The sequence below is a fragment of the Syngnathoides biaculeatus genome, chromosome 14 (genome assembly GCF_019802595.1).
Source record: "Syngnathoides biaculeatus isolate LvHL_M chromosome 14, ASM1980259v1, whole genome shotgun sequence".
In the NCBI taxonomy this organism is placed as follows: Eukaryota; Metazoa; Chordata; class Actinopteri; order Syngnathiformes; family Syngnathidae; genus Syngnathoides; species Syngnathoides biaculeatus.
Window position 1 is genome coordinate 10,430,200 of NC_084653.1, and position 19,003 is coordinate 10,449,202.

General features: G+C 40.5%; 1 protein-coding gene across 1 annotated transcript in view; it reads right to left on the bottom strand.

Annotated features, from left to right (window-relative positions):
* Nucleotides 1–19,003, bottom strand: part of LOC133512544 (E3 ubiquitin-protein ligase SH3RF3-like) — a 108,255-nt gene that overhangs the window by 35,654 nt on the left and 53,598 nt on the right. The window contains exon 2 of the mRNA XM_061842278.1: nucleotides 4,107–4,382. Within this exon, the coding sequence (XP_061698262.1) occupies nucleotides 4,107–4,382 (276 nt within the window). The remainder of the gene's footprint in view (nucleotides 1–4,106; nucleotides 4,383–19,003) is intronic.

Genomic DNA, 19,003 nt, shown 5'->3' on the forward strand with positions numbered 1-19,003 from the left:
TTTACATGACTGTTCTTTTTTGAGCACATGCTATAGACTGCAGCCGTGTATAGCTAGCTCATGGTACACTTTGAGTTTGGTTGAAAATGATATTTTTGGAAACATGAGGCTAACCGCCCGAAGACAAAGCTGTATTTTGGGGTGCGCATGAAGGAATGTTACTCAACCATGACCATACCAGACGGAGCACTTTTTGTCGACTTGGTGCAAGTCCAAGCTACTCAGTGCTTGAATGCATGTGACAAATAACAATACCGAGCCAGGGAGGTTGGTGTACATTTTCAACAGTCCAATAGTGCGCCGTCTATTTACTCCTGCTTATCTGTCGACTGTATTATCCACCTCTGATAAAACTGTCTCGGGAATATCCCGTAAAACACGGAAGAAGATGAGTTGAGGGCATGATCTCTCCTTTCACTACAGATCAACACATGCTCTCTTGTGTGTTTTTCTCCTGTCGTGTGAATATAAGGGTCTCGGCGAGACCATTAGGGCCGGCGGTGATAATATAATTCTGCTAAATGACTTTGTATTAGTCATAGTGAGTAATTACCTTTCCCACTGAGAAAACAATCACACACACACTGGTTTTGCATGACAACACATTTGGCACACGGCAGGGGAGTGCATATACAGCACAGTGTCATCTTTTATCATCTACGTGTTGATACACTTATTCTTAAAATCATTTTAATAATGTGTCGCCATGAAGATGCTGTTACAAGAGTGTTCAGTAAAAGTCCAGTCAAAAAAAAATAAAAATATTCCTTTAATGACAACTTGCCGGCACCTGCTGTGAGATGTGCAGTATAATGTAATCCCTCTTTCAAAATGGTGAGGTCAGAAGCCTTTTTACAAACAAGCCCGTGTAATAGCAGTAACAAAATGATAAGCTTTGAGGGACAAAACAGAACACAGTGTAGAAATGACTGTTTACATCAAACCGAGCCTGGGAACATGCTTGTCGGGGAGGGTGCTCTCTCATTTTGCTCACATCGTTTCCTCTCAAGCTTTTCAGAGGAACCTAGAGAGTATAATTTGGTGAAATCAGATTTTAATTCATTTGTAAGAGGAAACTTTGGTGGGAAGTGTAATGAAAAAAAAAAGCCTTGAAGGTCTTGGAATTTCTTTTCTCATATTCAATGGAAAGCTTTTGGTAATTATATTTCCTCCCTAGAGATTTCAGTTTGAGTGACAACATGGAATCAAAGTAGAACATTCTAAAGTTGGACGAGTTAAGAGTTCATACACAAAGTCGTAGATGTGCCGGATAAAAAACAGCTGTTCCCTCAACTATTTTGTGATTTTCCGATGGTTTCCGGTGTGATTTGAACACCAGTCCTGCATGCACACACTGGTATTGGTACTATTCCAAACGAATTTGTTATGGTTCAGCTGTTGTGAGATTCACTCTCTGAGTTGCTCAATGATGGCCAAAGCTGCAGTCATTCAGTGCAACGCGTTCTTAAAAAAAAAAAAAAAGGCCAATTTATTTATTCAGTAGAAATTTGGATTAGTTTCAGAATGCCAACTGTAAAACTACGGCAGTCTACTGGGACGATCATTTTCTTTTAGCATTCTCAAGGTATTCTGAAGTTCTAGAATCATGCGTCTGTAAGAGGCAAGCTGTTATCTCAGTTCAAACCCACAATGTTAATTACCAACTTTGTTTTGATCACGCAGATGACAATGTCCTTATATCCAAAAGAGATGAGACACGCAGTATCGGTGAGTATCAAAGTGGCCCGAACAAAGCTCTCTGTAATTCGGGACGAAAGTGTCTTGTTGAAGAAGCCGTCTCGTGTTTCTTTAATGTGTACTTCAGAAGAACTGACCCACCGCCGAGATCATTGTCAGGAAGAGAACACGACAGATGGAATCCCAGCTGAAACGCGGCCTTGATTATTCACGTCACTTTTCTTGAAAGATTTCTTTGGGGATTCGTACGGATTAAAGTGTTCCTAGTATTTTAGTACCTTGACTCATGAATAGCCCAACTTACAAGATTCTCGAGTTTTGAGACATCACTTGTTTGTGTTACAACACAAAATTTGATTTATGAGCCACTTTAGCCATGTTTAAAAAAAGACAGCCCTAGTAACGATGTACTTTCAGACGTTCTTTGAATGGGACGACTGTCAAACACAAAATGTATGTATTTATTTTGACATATTCCGTTAGGTGTTGCCACAGCGTGTCATCTCAGATGAACGCTCATATTTGTTTGGCACAGATTTTAAGCCGGATGCCCTTCCTGACGCAACCCCTCAGCATTCATCCGGGGAGAGAGCTGGAGCCTGTCCCATTCCAGCTAACTTCAGGCGAAGGCAGACTACACCCGAACTGGTCGCCAGCCAGTCGCTGGGCAGATAGTGACAACATTACAGAGCGGGAATCGATTCCACGCTGCCTGCACCAAAGATTAATTGAAAAAAATTGCAAGGAGCATTGGAGCTGACATGACTGCAAAGGTTGACCAATTGGAACTGGGATCAAAGCTTGTGATGTCGCTGACTAGGGCATGACCCCTTAAAGGTACACCGTACACTTGTCTGTGTATGTGTGCATGCAGACTTCTTTAAACCTTTTTATTCTCTTTTATCACATTTTCATGTTCAGAATTTACAAAAACACATTACCCCAAAAATAGTTTTACTTTTTTAGGGGGCTGAAGCAGATTAACGCCATTCCCATTTATTTCAATGGATAACATTGATTTGATAGCCCATACAAGGGTTAGGGTACTTTAGGGAACATAGGGTATTCTATGAGGAACGTCATGTGACCTATAAACACTAAGCTAAAGGCTCCATCACACCATGACGTTCTGGTCAACGTCCTCTGAACATTTCAATCGTTCTATTTTTCAGCGTTCTCAAACGCGGATGACAGATCTGGCGTGTGATTAACGCGTGTCTAATGCATGACTTAACGTGTGTCTAACGCACGAAAAGCGTGTCTAACGCACAAAAAGTGTGTAACAGCGACCACATAAGATACCCCTAAAAACCATTACCGTGTGCAAAGCATCGGTTTATATGCCCATATGCATGGAAGTTCGGGAAACGCTCGAATGACGCTCAATTGATGCCAAACGACGTTCGTTTCACTTTAGTTACACGCTGTGTGCGCTACGGGATTGTTCAGTGGTCGTTGACAGGTGACCAGTGAGTCCTTCACTGCAAAGCAAACGATTACGTAACAACCAAGTAAAGCTAGAGTTACGACTGACTAACAATAGCCAAACGCGTGCAACGCTCGGCGAACCTTAGTAAAACGTTCCACGGACATTCTCGAACGATCTGCAGCGTTTCAAATTAACCGTTCATGAACGCTGGTCTCGGTGAGAACTTTTGTGCATGTTCAAAACTTTTTTTCTGGACCGGCGTTCTCCGCCAATTCCCAGCGATCATTGACATTCACTAGCGTTCAAACAATGCTCTTCTGGAGCTAATCAGCAACTATGGGCGACTACCAACGTTTCCTAAAACGCTATAGAACGCTGACCAGAACGTCATGGTGTGATGAGGCCATAACAACCAACTAAGGTTTGATTTTGTGACTGTTAGAACAGTTTTGTTTTTAGCTGGTGCCTACGCGAAAATTTAAATACTGTACATGTACATCATTTATCTATTCAAACATATGATATTTCTGACACAAAAAGTCTCAACATCAAATATTGTATCTTTGGCTGGCTCTGTAAGATCAAATAAAATTAAAATAAAATTGTGTTTAAAAAAAAAACACTGTATCAGTTGAAAGTTCCAACTGTTGTGTTGATCCAGTCTCCTTCAGCATTGAACTGAACCAGGAGGAAGTGCTTAGTCATATTTTGCTGAATACCAAAGTACACTAGGTTGACCATATACCATATGAAGTTGCAAGCTTGCATAACAAATAAAGCTAAAAGAAGAGTCCACTCTACTTTTGAACACAAATAAACCTCTTAAAAAGTCAGGATCCAAATTCACTACATTATCAGCCTCCTGTTTCCCTAATGAAAAGTAAGACAGCACCATTCCTATTTGCAGACACCAGAGAGATCCCATACACAGCAAACTTTACAGTTTATGAATGTGCCCAAGTGTGTTCATGTGCGTCACCTTGCTGAACGCCAGGCAGTCTTTATCTTGGTCTTTGTTTTTGACCTCAAAGTCGTACAGCGCTTTGCCCTGTGGCGGAGTCTGGCTCAGGGGGCGCAACAACTGGATGTAACTTGCGGGCAAGAACCCGTGGCAACCGTTCAACTCTCCATGGTACCAGTTGTCATCCACCTTACGTCGCAGGATGATGATGTCACCCTTGGAGAACTGTAGATCACCTGGCTCCTTGCCCTCGTATGAGTAGAGAGCTTTCCCACAAGGCAGCGCTGGGATATTCTGAAACAGATTGTAAGACATTCTTATTCTTAGTTGTCCAGTCATCTTCTCAACAGCTGTTTAAAATCGGTATGAGCTTCATGCTCGATTAACTGAAGAATACAGTCTAATGTGTGGAGTTGATTGTTGTAACGCTTGATCTGAAGTGGTGTGGACTACTTAGCTGCGACCAGCAAATGTGCCGTTGAGTCAGTGTCATCGAATTAGTGGCCCAAGACAACTGCCAAGATTATTACCTCATCAAAGGCCGAAAGAAATTTTCTTTTAAAAAGATGATAGAGGAAAATCTAAGTGAAAATGTACAGGAAACGTTGAAAAGTTTAATAAAAAAAAAACATGCCAAATAATGAACCAAACAAAAGGTTGGACCTTACAAGAAAAGGAATGTTGCATTTAAGAGACAATATGAGCAGTCCTACTTAAGATTCAATGTTAGTTGACGCCAACGGAATCCCGCTTTGCATAATATTTTGTGACAGTCTTTTGAGTTAGGGTTATGAAGCCATGAACACTGCCTCTGCACGTGGGTTCAAGCGCCTGCTACAAAAATACAAGGCATTGGAGTTCTTTTCTTTTAAGATTTAAAAAAAAAAAAGACTACCCCAATATTGGACCAGCTCGTAAAAGAGAACCAAGCACAGAGCTACCACTAATTATAATTCTTTACATTCCTCATCATGGTGAGTTCAATAATTCCTTTTTTTTTTATTTCTATGCCACTGCCTCAAATTATGTCCTTGCTTAAAACCAAATCGAGGTGTGCAAAAGTTTAGGGACCGCTGGTCCTTGAAAAATGAAATACTGAATATCGACTCAATAGCACAGGAGTTCAGAACATTCACAGAGAACCATTACTATCATCTTGAAAAATATGCAGTATACTTAAAAACCTATAATTGAATCAAGTACGAAATTCAAATGCTCACCCCTAGTTTATAATCAAGGATATTTAAAAAATTGTGCTCTTAACTTGTTGCTTTCCATGGACAAATGTTATTGCACGCCATTTATCTTACGAAACACTAGAACAGAACAGCATAACGTGCCTTCTTAGGAGAAGAAAGGAATACTGCCTTGCATTAGTGTCAGAGTAGAAAATATTCCAAATAACACCTAACAAACCCTGAGGTTCCAATTTCCAGTGAACTGTTGTTTCATTACGTTTTTCCATTAAAGGAGGCGCAAGTGCTCCTTTGTGTGAAGACTGGAACAAATTACTTTCAACTGAATTTTGCTAATGTTGCTTTGATTCCATTGCTCTGTTTGAATTTTCAAGAGTTGTTATACTTGCAAAAGAGCCAAAATTGTATGCTTCATTCCATCAAAACATATAAAAAAGAATTCCAAAGCAGTTAATCTAATTCATATAACTATATTGGTGACATTAAACAGGGATAAACAAATACCAGACAGTGTACAACTGTACTTGTACTTGGACTTGCAAAAAAGCTCCAATACCACTTCACTAGCTTGACATACTGTATACTTTCCGGGCGAGTGGAGTAGGAGCCGTGTTGTCACTTTTGTGAAAATTCTTTAAGGTAAACCCAGGTGACAACACAAGCCAACCTGGAGTCAGTTGGGTGACGCAAAGTAGAGCTCAACAAACTCAGTGCCAAGTGGACGACCCCTCACCGCCATCTGCAGGGCGGCTGCCTTGGTCAACACCCACGCAGAGTTCATCATCCATTTTGCAGTGGGGGTGCGGCGGTGGGACGTCTGTCAAGCATCGAGTTTCTCAAACTCTACTCGGAGCTACTTGACTCTGGCTGAACCGGCAGCGCTCCTCTTATGAAGCTGCGGCTGGAGGAGCCATGCTGACGGGCCCACATCAAGTAAAAAGAAGTCAACCATAATGTGATAAAGTTTCACTTCACTTGTCCAGATCATATTTTTTATTTTCTAACTATTACAGACTACATTTATGTCAGTGAAAGACTGTTAATAAAATATCCATTCCATTTTCTGTACCTCTTTTCCTCTCTAGTACAGGCATGATCGAGATTCAGTACTTTGTATCAGCGAGTATTCAAATGTAAAAACTTGTAGTTGGTCCAAAAAAAAGTGGTATTGGTACAGTCCTAATTCGACATGAAATGGGCTTCATGGTAGAGGCGATCCAAGTGGGCAGCAATGAGCCAATGTACGAATGTTATGCTTGAAAGATAACTACAATATCTGAAAGCAATAATTGTCACACAGAGAATTGAGATGTCATACAGACTGATTCTCTTCCGATGTCACTTAGAAGCAAACAGCCAGAGGCTTTCCCAGCAGACTCCCTGAGATCAGTGGTGATGCAATGTTAGGGGAAAAAAAGACAACAGCGGTGAAAATACAGTCACGACTTCTGCTATCATCCATTACAGCTGTTGCAAAATGGAGGTACAATATTCGTTCATTCATTCATTTTTCATTCTGCTTCTCCTCAAGAGTGTCATCGTTGTACAATATTGATTCACCCATCCATTTTCTGAGCCGCTTATCCTCACAAGGGTCGTGTGAGTGCTGGAGCCTAACCCAGCTGTCAACGGGCAGGAGGCGAGGTTCACCCTGAACTGGTTGCCAGCCAATCGCAGGGCACAGGGAGACAGACAACAGTCAAACTCCCAATCACACCTACGGGCAATTTAGAATGTCCAATTAATGTTGCATGTTTTGGAATGCAGGAGTACCTGGAGAAAACCCATGCAGGCAAGGGGAGAACATGCAAACTCCACACATGTGGGGCTTGAATATGATCCCAAGTCCTCAGAACTGTGAGAACAATGCTCTACAGCTGCTCCACCCTGCCACCACATATCATATATAGATATTTTAATACTGCATCAAATTATTTGCAGATTATCGTTATTCGCGGGGATTACGCACTTTACACCCCTGCGAATAATGGGGGAACACTGTATATTTTAATTCAACACAGTTTTAGAAACGTCACCATTTTAATGCTAAAACTCAGTGATAAATCCTATTGACAGCCCAACAGGATAATCGCCAAAATTGTGGTAGATTACTTAATTAAATCCAAATAATGAACATTGACATACAAACACTGCAGGATCATACACGGGCAGATAATATAAGAATGCTCACAGGCATATATGATTCCTACTGTTGCTGAGTTATATTTAATGCAGTTCAAATTCTTCTTCTGGTCATCTATCTGATGAAGAATAATCTGAATATGTGCACCACACTGCCCCAAAAAGGCCAAGACGCACACAGACCAGCAGTAATATTGGCAACAGAGCAATACTTTTGTCACTGAACAAGGCACACAACTGGGACAGTCGTTTTAGGATCTGTTTTCTCATTCTTAAACATCATCAACATGTGTTTGCATGTGATCATCCAGATCCTGAGCAAGTTCTGTGGCAGACGCCATTTCAAACCTGTTTGAACCTGTTTAGAAGAATGACAAACAAATATCCTTTTGCCATTTTAAAATGCTATTTTTCCCGGAGCAATTGTCTCTGGCTGCTCAGCACTTGAGTGTGTTTCTTTATTATTTATTTGGTTTTAATGAATATTTTGTGGACGACTGGTAAGAGCGTCTGCCTCACAATTCTGAGAACCGGTTCAAATCCTGGCCCTGCCTGTGTGGAGTTTGCATGTTCTCCCTGTGCGTGCGTGGGTTTTATATATATATACATACATACATCCAAAGCAACACGCTCTCTCTTTTCTGTGGCTTCCATGTGAAACATCCAATTAGTGTATGCAACACAGCCGAACAATTAAACAATGATTAACAACAACCACAGCAAACTCGTGTGTGCGTGTGTGTGTGTGTGTGTGTGTGTATATATATATATATATATATATATATATATATATATATATATATATATATATATCACCCCCACAGTATATACATGATGTAAATGAAAAAATCCCACTGGTCCGAATATTCTACCTCAGCCTCCAGTACACAGGCATTCTCTCTGTGAAAAAAAATCCATTTACTCCTGTGGTGCAGTAATTAGTGTTTGTGGACTTCTGTAATGGACAGACAGGATGTGTGTGTGTGTGTGTGTGTGCGTGTGCGTGCGTGGGTGGTTATGTGTGTGTGTGAAAATATATGCAAACACATTGACCAATGCTGAGGCTTCCATCTGTTCCGATCTTTCAGTGCGAGTCTGTCTTGATTTACATTGCACCCTGTACTTTTTGCACTTGTTGGTCCACTTATATCAAACCATGTATGTATGTATGTATTTTTAAAGAAATCTCACAAAGCTTGTAGTCAAACCTCATCTAATGTTACTGATGCAGAAATCAAACATAGCAAAGGAAAATATTTAAAATGGACCAAAAGAAGCAGATTGGAGGGCACCTGATATAAAAAGCATGACTTTGGCATGGTTGCAGATGTGATGTGAAGAGCGATTCCTAGGGGCTCGAATAAAAGAGATTATAAGGATCCTCTGGTCATGATGGGAGCATGTGCTGTGGAGTGCATCAGTACATGTTGGTGATTTACAGAGTTGAGCCACCACAGCCTGGGTCTCCTCAGTCTAAATGTTAGGGCATAAAGACTTTTCAGACAGATATAGGGACCGAGAGAGTCGTTACCCCACTGCAATATTTTTCACACTATTAACTCTTCTTACGTGGTTAAGAAATCCACTGTTGGGATCTCATTCCAAGATCTGAAAAGTCTAGGCTGCATGAAGCCTCTGCGCCAGAGGATGAGGCCATTCATAAGAAGAAAGACCAAAGAAACACAAGGAGTCTGCTTAGGTTCAAAAATGCTGGCAGAGGAAATACTGTATCTTATGACATGGGTGTTCTGTGTGGGTTTTATGTCATGTTTTATGTTTCATCTGACCACATGTTGAGTGGGTGGTAAGGCAGCAGACACTAAAGCTGCTCTGAATTTTATTATTTTTGTTTAAAATAATATTATTGTTATTTTAAACAAAAATAATAAAATAAACTCATGACCACTACTACTTCTATTTTTCCTCATTTATTTTTTTTTCACCTCCCCAAGGGGTGGACACCCCTGCTCTGGAGCATTTATTAAAAAGGATTAGAGTCTGTACGACTCACAATCACACTGAGCTAATTAAAAGCATTAAATAACAGCTATACTCAGTTTGTGTACAAAAGTGGTTTTCATGTTCCGGAACAATACCGTGCACTCTAGGACACTGTGCTCGGTCAATTTTCCAGGAGAGTATGCAGACCTTTTCCTGCAATTATCTCTAGTAGCCAGAATCAATGAAAGGATTAGGAGGTTCAATTGTCGTTGTTTCCCAGACATGATTGTGATCAATCCATCAATATTCTGTCATTTTCATTCTATAATTAAGTTGGAGTCTATCTTAGGTTACTTTGGCGACAGGCGAAGTACACCCTGGGCTGGTCACCAAGCCTATCACATGGTACCTGTCACACTTACATGCACACAATGAACAATTTAATACAGTTTAGAGTGACCGCAAATGTCCATGTTTTTGTCATGCGGGAGGAAGGTGGCGCACCCAAGAAAACCCATTCAAAACACTACCGAGCTGCTCTTAAGTTTAATATTTAAAATCTTAGTATGTTGTTCCAAACAATTTTTTTTCAATGAAATTGTTTTGATACTTGGACATCCACGAATCATTGACTTTGGCTTTCAAATGGTGAATTGTTTGAACGGCTGCGATTCAAAGCAGCACGCTCTTTCTTTTCCGTGGCTTCCATGTGAAACACCCAATTAGTGTATACAACGGAGCCGAACAATTAAACAACAATGATTAACAACAACAACCTCACGGTAAGCTTTGGGTTCATCCATTTACGAGGATATGATGAATGAGGTAATCATTTATTTATAAATGGGGAGTAGAAAGGAGTGGAAATCAATGGGAGAAAATTCATGCCGTGCGAAAGGGAGATTGTGGCTTTATTGTTTGGTGGGCACGCTGCCACCGAGACCAATAAGAGAACATTTGCTGAGAGGCAGCACTTCACAGCCTCTTGACCCACTGAGCCCATCCTCCATTTGCTCCTCTGTTCATCTCCAAGTGTACAGCGGCTGACACAAATACGACTCAAATATGAGGAGACACAAGCGGTTGTGGTATTGACATGAAGAGTAAGATGCCAGGAAGACCTTTGTGGATTGGGACGTTGCGCACGAGTTGTTTACGATGAAGGCGAACAGTTCCTGGAAACTGCTTCCTTTTTTGTGCTTCTGGACACAGAGGTGTAAAGATGCTGCAGTATTCCCTCTCTCCTGTAACTGGGATCTAATAAGAGATACTGCACTTTAACACTCATTCTTGAAGGGTAAATTATGAATAAATATGGAACTTCTTAAATTAAAGCCCAGTCTACAACTTGACAGTTGCATTTCAAAACCATTGTGGTGGTGATGTATATGCAAATAAAAAAAAATTGTGCCAAGTGCACATTTTCTTTGAAATCCGAATGCCTCCGATGTCTGTTTGAAACTGAGGCTCTGTTGAAGCCCCAGTAAACACAGTGGCTTCCTACACAGACAAGCATACGCTGCGAGTGGGATCTCGAGGAGATAGACAGCAGTGATGAAGAAGTTTTTATGGAATGCTGTGGAAGAGGCAGGAACTGAAGAGGAGGAATTTTCAAATTCTTCCCATGTTCGAAAAACATCCTATGCAGGTGTAATTAAACCGTATCTGTTCGAACCTGAGTTGACGAATGCAACACAAGGGCAGGATTTGGCGAGACCTGACAAAGTTGACGTGGAACTTTGCACCCAAAACACAGACTGGTAGGTGCCTCAAAACATCTACGTACACCTTGTTGATGAAATAATCCAATTCAAACACGTTTAAATGTCTGATGCTGCTTGCACACAACAGTGAGTTGTCTGCTGTTTTTGTTGTACTAGTGACTGATTTGGCGTAAAACAAAAATTGAAACCTTTGGTATCGTTCATTTAGCCCGTATTTTAAATAATGTACATAACACTTGAGAGCACACACTACCATAGTCAAATTTCAGGAAGACCTCAGCATCAACAGTACACAAACTTTATACCGTGTCCAAGTTTCGTCACCTCCTAAACATCACATGGATACGGATATTAGCTGACATATATATCTGTATCTGCATTGTACTGACTAAGCCAAGTGTTTCAAAGCGGGTTTTCAAAGCAGTCCTCTGTGAAATGCTTGGAACATATTACTGTCCACTTTTAAGTAAGAAAGTACAATGCGCCCGCTTTGTCTTCACAAACCTGGTTCATATCTTGCCCATCTGTTCATCTTTCAGCCATTCATGTAAGGTCACCCTGTCAGCGTTTGACGCAGAACAGCCGTATACAACACACTTGCTCACCATCTTTGCCAGCTTTCTGACTCTCTGGCTAAATGTTGTCTTGATGTGACGTCACATTCTGGGGAGTTACGGAACTTGCCGAATCCAAGCGGCATTTCTAACAAAATCTTGAGACTGACTGATGCTAATTTATTTCATTTCTGTTGTGTTGAGAATTTTTAATGAAATTTTAGCTACGTTTCTATGATAGACATATAAAATACAGGTCCTCTCAACTACACCTTGAAGTGAACAGAAGGCTTACAAGACCTTTCCTGTTTTCCTAAACAATTTCAGCACACACTATTGATGTATTTTATCACCTTTTTTATGTTTTTGTCATCGTATCAAATTAAAATGTAATCTGACCCACTCCAGATGATATGCACGGTGAAGTTGTGCTATTATATTACATTGCTGTATTGTATTGAAGGTTTCTAATGATATTGACATGATAGGGCTGAGACAAAGAGTTGGTCTATGTTAGTTAAGTCGCACCTGAAGGGCCAGGTACAAAATCCACAACCTGCTACTTTGGTTCAACATTCTTTGGAATTTTTTTGGTACCACTGCCAGGGCAATCACTGGACCAACTGTGCAGTTACTCTCCAGGTCCCATTACATAGAACCTCATGTAATTTTAGATGCAAAAAGAAGAGGTGGTTAAGGGAGGGGATTTGCGAGACCACATTAACACACGTGTTACATTGATTTGCCGCAGCGAAGGCAATCATGGCCAATCAAGGGTGAATTTTACACAAGTAAATGAATGGGACACCGTGTTCCCCTCAGCCAATACCCCAGTCCATTTTTCTCTGACATTTTTATCATGCTATACAGAATTTTACTCAGTGGAAACAATAATTCTGGTTGGCTGCCTCAGCAAAGTCACCAAGGTGAATTATAAGTCCAAACCATAAGCTATGATAAGCGAAGGACAAAAAAAAATTGATGTCACGTAAGTTGCAGGGCTCAAACCTTTTTTTTTCTGAGATAATCTTTTTGTGCATGCGTATGAAACAAAAAAAGCCTCTGAATGGCTACTGCAAGTGAGAAACCACTGGGTGAAGAGCTTCAAATTATTATACTAAACAAAGTCAAAAAATCTCAACTAATGAACCACAAAGTGAGCAGCATTTTTTTATTATACAGTACTGTATCTTTCCAAAAGCCAAATGCAAAATTCACACACAAAATTCAAGAACCTATGATTTGAGAATAAGACGAGTGAGCCCCAGCTTGCATTTTCTTTTTTAGTCCATTGCTTTGAATCATCAAATTCCCTGCAGTTGAAGATCATAATATTGCATTTATGGATTTTCTGCAGCACTAGTTCACAATTGAGTCACAGTTGAGCTGCAGCTTATCTAAATGATGATGTCGTAAACTTTCTGGCCCGCCAGCCAATCCCATAAAGGTAAAAGACGAAAAACTACCCGCATTCCCATTCACACCTACGGATTTCAGAGTCTTCCAAGAACTTAACATGAGAAGATGCGAAAATACTCAGAACATCCACGCAAGCACAGGAGGTTCATGAAAATGTGACATATCATATCTATAATTTTAAAAACTTGATTAAAAAAGACAAATCTGGGGTTCCATACTTAAATTTCAAATTATTAAATTGAGTGCCCTCAACTGTTTTAAAAATACATAGGAGGGGCTCTGGAGTTTGCATCCTGCCAAAGTTTCAAATTAAATTGAATGCTTGATGTCAAAATTTATGTGTCTCACTCACTGTTGAGACTCCATTTAGGAAGGTTTCACTTCAAAGGAAACATTTGCATAGCGTGGATAAGAAACGTCACCGGGCTTCAACTGTTCACAGAAATAAGGAATTAAAAGGGGCTAAAGCGTATAGTTGTTTGGAAGGCATCTTCTTGCCTGGATTCACTCATCTGTCAGCCATTGCGCTCGCCAACAACAACACTAACATTCCCGTGCTGTGGCGGTCCGGAGCGCTTGTGTGTGCGTGTGTGTGTGTGGAGGAGGAGGATGGTCTTTGGGACAGGATGTTCTACTCTACTCACATCCTCATCCATTTTTATAAAACCAAACCATTTTGTGTCCCTGCAGACCGTCTACCGACCTCTCCTTGCACGCTTGCACACACACACACACACACACACACACACACCACACACACACACACACACACACACACACATTCACGTTTAACTGTGATGACTCTGCTTTTTACCTCTTGCTCATCTGTCCTTGGAGGGGGCAACGGGCCTCTGCAACTTTTTCCCATGTGTAACTGCGTGTGTGCACGTGTGTGTCTTCAGAATGTGCGTGTGTAGTAATAATATAGTAAATCTTTTTCCAGTCTGCTGTGCTTTTTTATTGGAGCAGATACACAAGTGCAACTCACAGCTTGTGCATTAAAATCATATACATGTGGTGAATAGAAAGAAGCCAGGTTAAAATACAGTGAATACGTGACATAAAATCATATTTACACAAGTTATTAATGGCCAATATTAAAACATTCAATGTAAAAGTAAATAATGTTGTCAGCAGGGTCACAAAAATACAATAATGTACACCGCAGTTATACTGTAAGGGTCATTCCACTGAAGTGGTACACAATTTGTGACATAAGAAAAATGAAACAACTTCAATCATTTTGTTGAAAAATGTTAATGAAAATTTATTTGACAGATACCAGTGAACATGCAGGTGTTCAAAGGATAAAAACATAGACAGTTTACTTTATTTTACCATTATTTGACAAGTGGTTTCTGGTCACACTCACTCTAGATATGAACATGGAAATCCTTTTATTGTATGTATTGTAAGGAAGACCTTGGGAATTTTTCGCATAAATACTAAGGTTGGAGTAAGTTCACAAACCAATTTATGTCTAATTTGTTAATGCACAGCACAGTGCTGTATCGAGTAAAGCATTTACTCAGGGCAACTATAGATGTGTGTAACATTGAGTAAAAATACAACATGGGAAATGAAGGGCCTGAATATTCACAGGTATAAGTGAATGAATTCAGGGTATATCAAAATTTAATAATTTTTCTCTATCAGTTTCCTTACTTGGTATGAGAGCCTTCACAGTTAGAGCCTCAACTTGAAGCTTGAAAATTGACATGTTCCGTCACTTGCCATTTTTAACTTCCAATTCAATCATTTGACCAAATATGTTTATTTATTTGTTTGTACGCAATTAACGCAATGTCTCGACAGAACTTAGTGTTAGTAAACCATAATAATGTTATTTAGACCGACCTGTGCGTAATTTTGACACCAGCGGTCTATGCCAGTGCCCAAGTCATGTGACAAGCGCCAGTAACTATCTGTAGTCCGCCCACAACATCAACATTTTCATTATTTTCTTAAAACAATTCACATTTTCTACTGGCCCCTCCATGTTCACAAAAACCTCAAATGTTGCTGTATAGCAGGGATGCACAATGCGCCTTACACCCCCACCCCCACTCTACACTCATAATTACAAATGTGACAGTACTTACGCAGCCCATCAATGTGTTTTATAATGACACCGTCCACCACCACTGTTTTAGTAAGCAAGACAGTTTGGATGATGCAGAGCAAAGACGAGCATGAGATGCTGCTTATGTTTACTTTCGATATTAATGGAGAAAGTTAAAGAACAAATGTTGTTTTAAGATGCAATTGCTATCGGAGTATGTGAATAATCGAAGAAAATGTGGTTAAACTGGACGAGATTTTCTCTTTTCTGAGTGGGATAGGTCTGGTCCAAAGCCATTGTAGAAAGCGCAGGATGAGATTGTGTGTAATTGTAAAATTCCACCTTTGCAAAACCTGGTTGAGGATGAAATCTCAGATAATACAGTGCACAAAAAGCTAATTCTGTATATTAAATATAGGAGGCTCCTCGTCGTCAGTAGCTCACGAGAGGCTGGCTGCTTGAAAAGTAGATCTTGGGGTAAAAAAAAGTCTGGGCACGCCTGCTGTATAATAATTGTCGACCGTTGTTGACATTTTGTCCACGTCGTCCGAACGAAAATAGGACCGACACTTAAAGGGTCACTGTCATGAAATACATGATTTTTAGTATGTTATTAAAGAAAAAACGGCAGCCAACATTAAACCATGCATTTTTTTTTTTTTTTTTTACCACAAAACATGATTTTGACGTATACAGCTTTTTGTAACTCCCGCCATGAAAATCCTCTCGAAGGATTTGTTTTCGAGAAGAAGCAGGAAGTGACAAGGCAGGACCGCTCTCAAGTGGACTCGTTCGTTTCTATTAGTTTTACCTCCAGGAAGGTAGCTCGTTGTTCCTTCGTGTTAGCCAAAATGCCGCTCATTGCATTGCTGGACTTTGCTTGAACACTCGAGAGGATGGATTTACCCTTCATAAGTTTGCAAGAGACCCAGTTTGTTGTCAAAAATGGATTGCACGGGTGCAATGGATGATAGCTTCGTGGGTTCCAAATAACAGGTAGGTGTGTATACAGCATCGAACAAAAAAAACAATAGTTGTGGATGAAATCAGTGATGCTAAATATTTTGATGTGTGCATCAGAAAGCTTCTGTGCAGCAGCCGCTGAAGGACGTCCTCCGCAGGCCTTGTGGATCGCTGCCGGCCTTGTCGACCAGGGTGGCTCGTCGCCTGGTGGCTCATGTCCGCTCTGGAAGTGGGCGCTTATCACCGCTGCGCCGAGGTGGAAAGTGCGGGGAGGTGGTTTGGCTGTGATCGCATGTCATCTAAATATGGCTCGAAACAATAGGGTAATATTGCCCCGGTAACTTCATCCGGTTGTGTTATGTTCTCTTCTTCGAAAAGAGCTTCCGTGTCAGAAGGGGCGTGTTCAAATGACACTTCCGCAACTTTGTACATGGATGACGCGCTCTTCGTTCACATTTATTTTTCCGTATAGACATTGAAGTGAATAGTCTTATATGTATTTTTCATTTCAATATCTATTTTAGAATGTTTATAGGGATAACACTAGACCTTTAATAATGTAAGTAAAAAATTTTCTAAAACCCTTCTCAAGCAATTGATCCTTCGATGATTATTTTTGGAGATTATTGCATCAATTCCAAATAGCCATTGTAAAATGATCATTGTTTGAAATCTTGCCACAGATTGTTGTTAACTTCTGTTGAGTGGTAGGTGCAACCTTTGACCAGATATTGCCAAAATTTGCACAGATTTTTCCCACTGTCCCTAATTCCGTTAATGACTGCTAAAATGTCACATTGTCACGACCCATCAATACGAAGGTAGGACCCAAATGCAGGAGTCGGGAGACGCTGAGGTAAATCGGGAAAAACGTTTATTATTCCAAGGTCAGGGATCAGGCAGGCAGTCAGGTGCAGCAGCGGTAGTCAGGACGTCGGGCGTAGAGAGCAGGTCAGCGGGCAGTCAGGAGTCGGTACACAGGAGATCGATCAAAGCAGGCAGGAGTATCAAGGGAGTCAGCCTTACGGGGTCGGTCGGAGAACAGGCAGAGGTTGGTACACACGGGTTGTCGATCAGAGATATGGGAGTGCAGGAATGGGGCATGAGTTGCAACGATCTGGCGCCGGACCAGTCGTCCCCATGGTCCTATATACACTGGGGCCAATCAGCCAGCATGAGGCGCAGGTGTGCGCCTCCCAATCAGAACGGCCGTGCGGGAACCCGCACAACCAGGCTGGACTGGCAGGACCATGACACACATTTGACTCTGATGGACATAAAAATGCATTTGAGAGGATTCAGTGCAAAATAATTGTAGGTGGAAAATTCTTAAAACATTATATCTACTTATTGATACATGATTAATGACGACACTGTTGTGCGTTAGTATTTGATTTGATGATTTGATTTAATGTATTTTGGAGTTAATAATTGCTTGTAACATTTCACCACATCCATGGAATGACCCATAAGCACGTGCGGGCAGTTTGGCCCCCATTCAGTGCACTATTGATTGACTTTCCATCTATAATTCAAGATATAACATGCACCTCTGTTTAAATGGCGATACACGGACGCACTAGCAGCAAGTCAAAAAAAAAAAAAAACTCTAGTGATGTAAAAACCTAAGACACGCTGCAACATGCACAATTATAGCCAGCAGCTACTACTACTACTACGACTACAATTTCAGCCCTTTACTGCCTTTTTTTTAAAATCCACCCCTCCACTCAACTCAAACCGTCAAGACGTCTTAGCTTACTCATTGCCTTTCATCTCTTTTTTAAATAAAAGAAAAATCATTGGGGTCATTAATGGTGCAATATTTTTTTCCAGTGCAGGTTAAATTCAGACTTATGGAATGATCTGTTTGATGTCCAAAGTCAGCTAGGATAGGCTACTTTTTTTCTCTGATCAGGAAAAGCAGTATAGAAATTGGATGAATGGTTGGATGGAACCTGTTAGATTTTAATATTAATTGTAGCAGAATATTGAAAGACTATCCATCCATTTTCCGCTTATCCTCACAATGGTCATGGAAGTGCTGGCGCCTATCCCAGGTATTGTCACGCAGCAGGAGTCAATCACAAGGAAAACATAAACAACCACTCACAATCACATTCACACCTACGAGTCTTCGAGTAACCTATCATGCATGTTTTGGGGATTTGTGAGGAAACCAGAATACCTGGAGAAAACACACGCAGGCACAGGGAGAACATGCAAACTCCACAGAGGCGGGCCCAAATCGGAACCCCGGTCCTCAGAACTGTTAAGATAACTGTTAACTGTTAAGTTAGATTTACAGAATTCAACCTGAATTTTACAACTCACTTAATAAAAATAATCATGCACAAAAATACTAATCTGCAAATACTGTATTCTCTTTGAGACGTGAAGTTGCCATATGTATGGATATCTAATGGTTCTTGTAGTATCTATTGTAGTATAAACATGTACAAATTTAGATGAGCAAAAAGTCTCTGATGTCAGCAGTTCAAAAGTTTCTATAAAGAAATAAGATTTTAAAAAGGCCCAATTTTTGTAAGATCTGGGGACACACAAATGAGCTATTTGTCTCAATGTAAATCACGTGTTGCCTGTTCATTCTCACCTTGTTATTGGGGTGTCTGTGCGAACTCGACAAAGGAGGAAAAAAAGCATAAGCATTGTCAATTAAATAGAATTAAGAAGACTTCAAATATGCTGGTTGTTTCTGGTGTGCCCAGTTCCACCACCTGGTGCCAGTATATGATAGAGATAGAGATATATTGCATTGGTGGATCAGGTCAGAACAACAGGAATATTAGCTGTTCTTTGTGGCACATAAAGAGTATATGTCTGTAAGTATGATTATGGTATCTGTTTACATGTGTTGCTGCACTCTTTGTGTTCCAATATCCATTATTTAAAG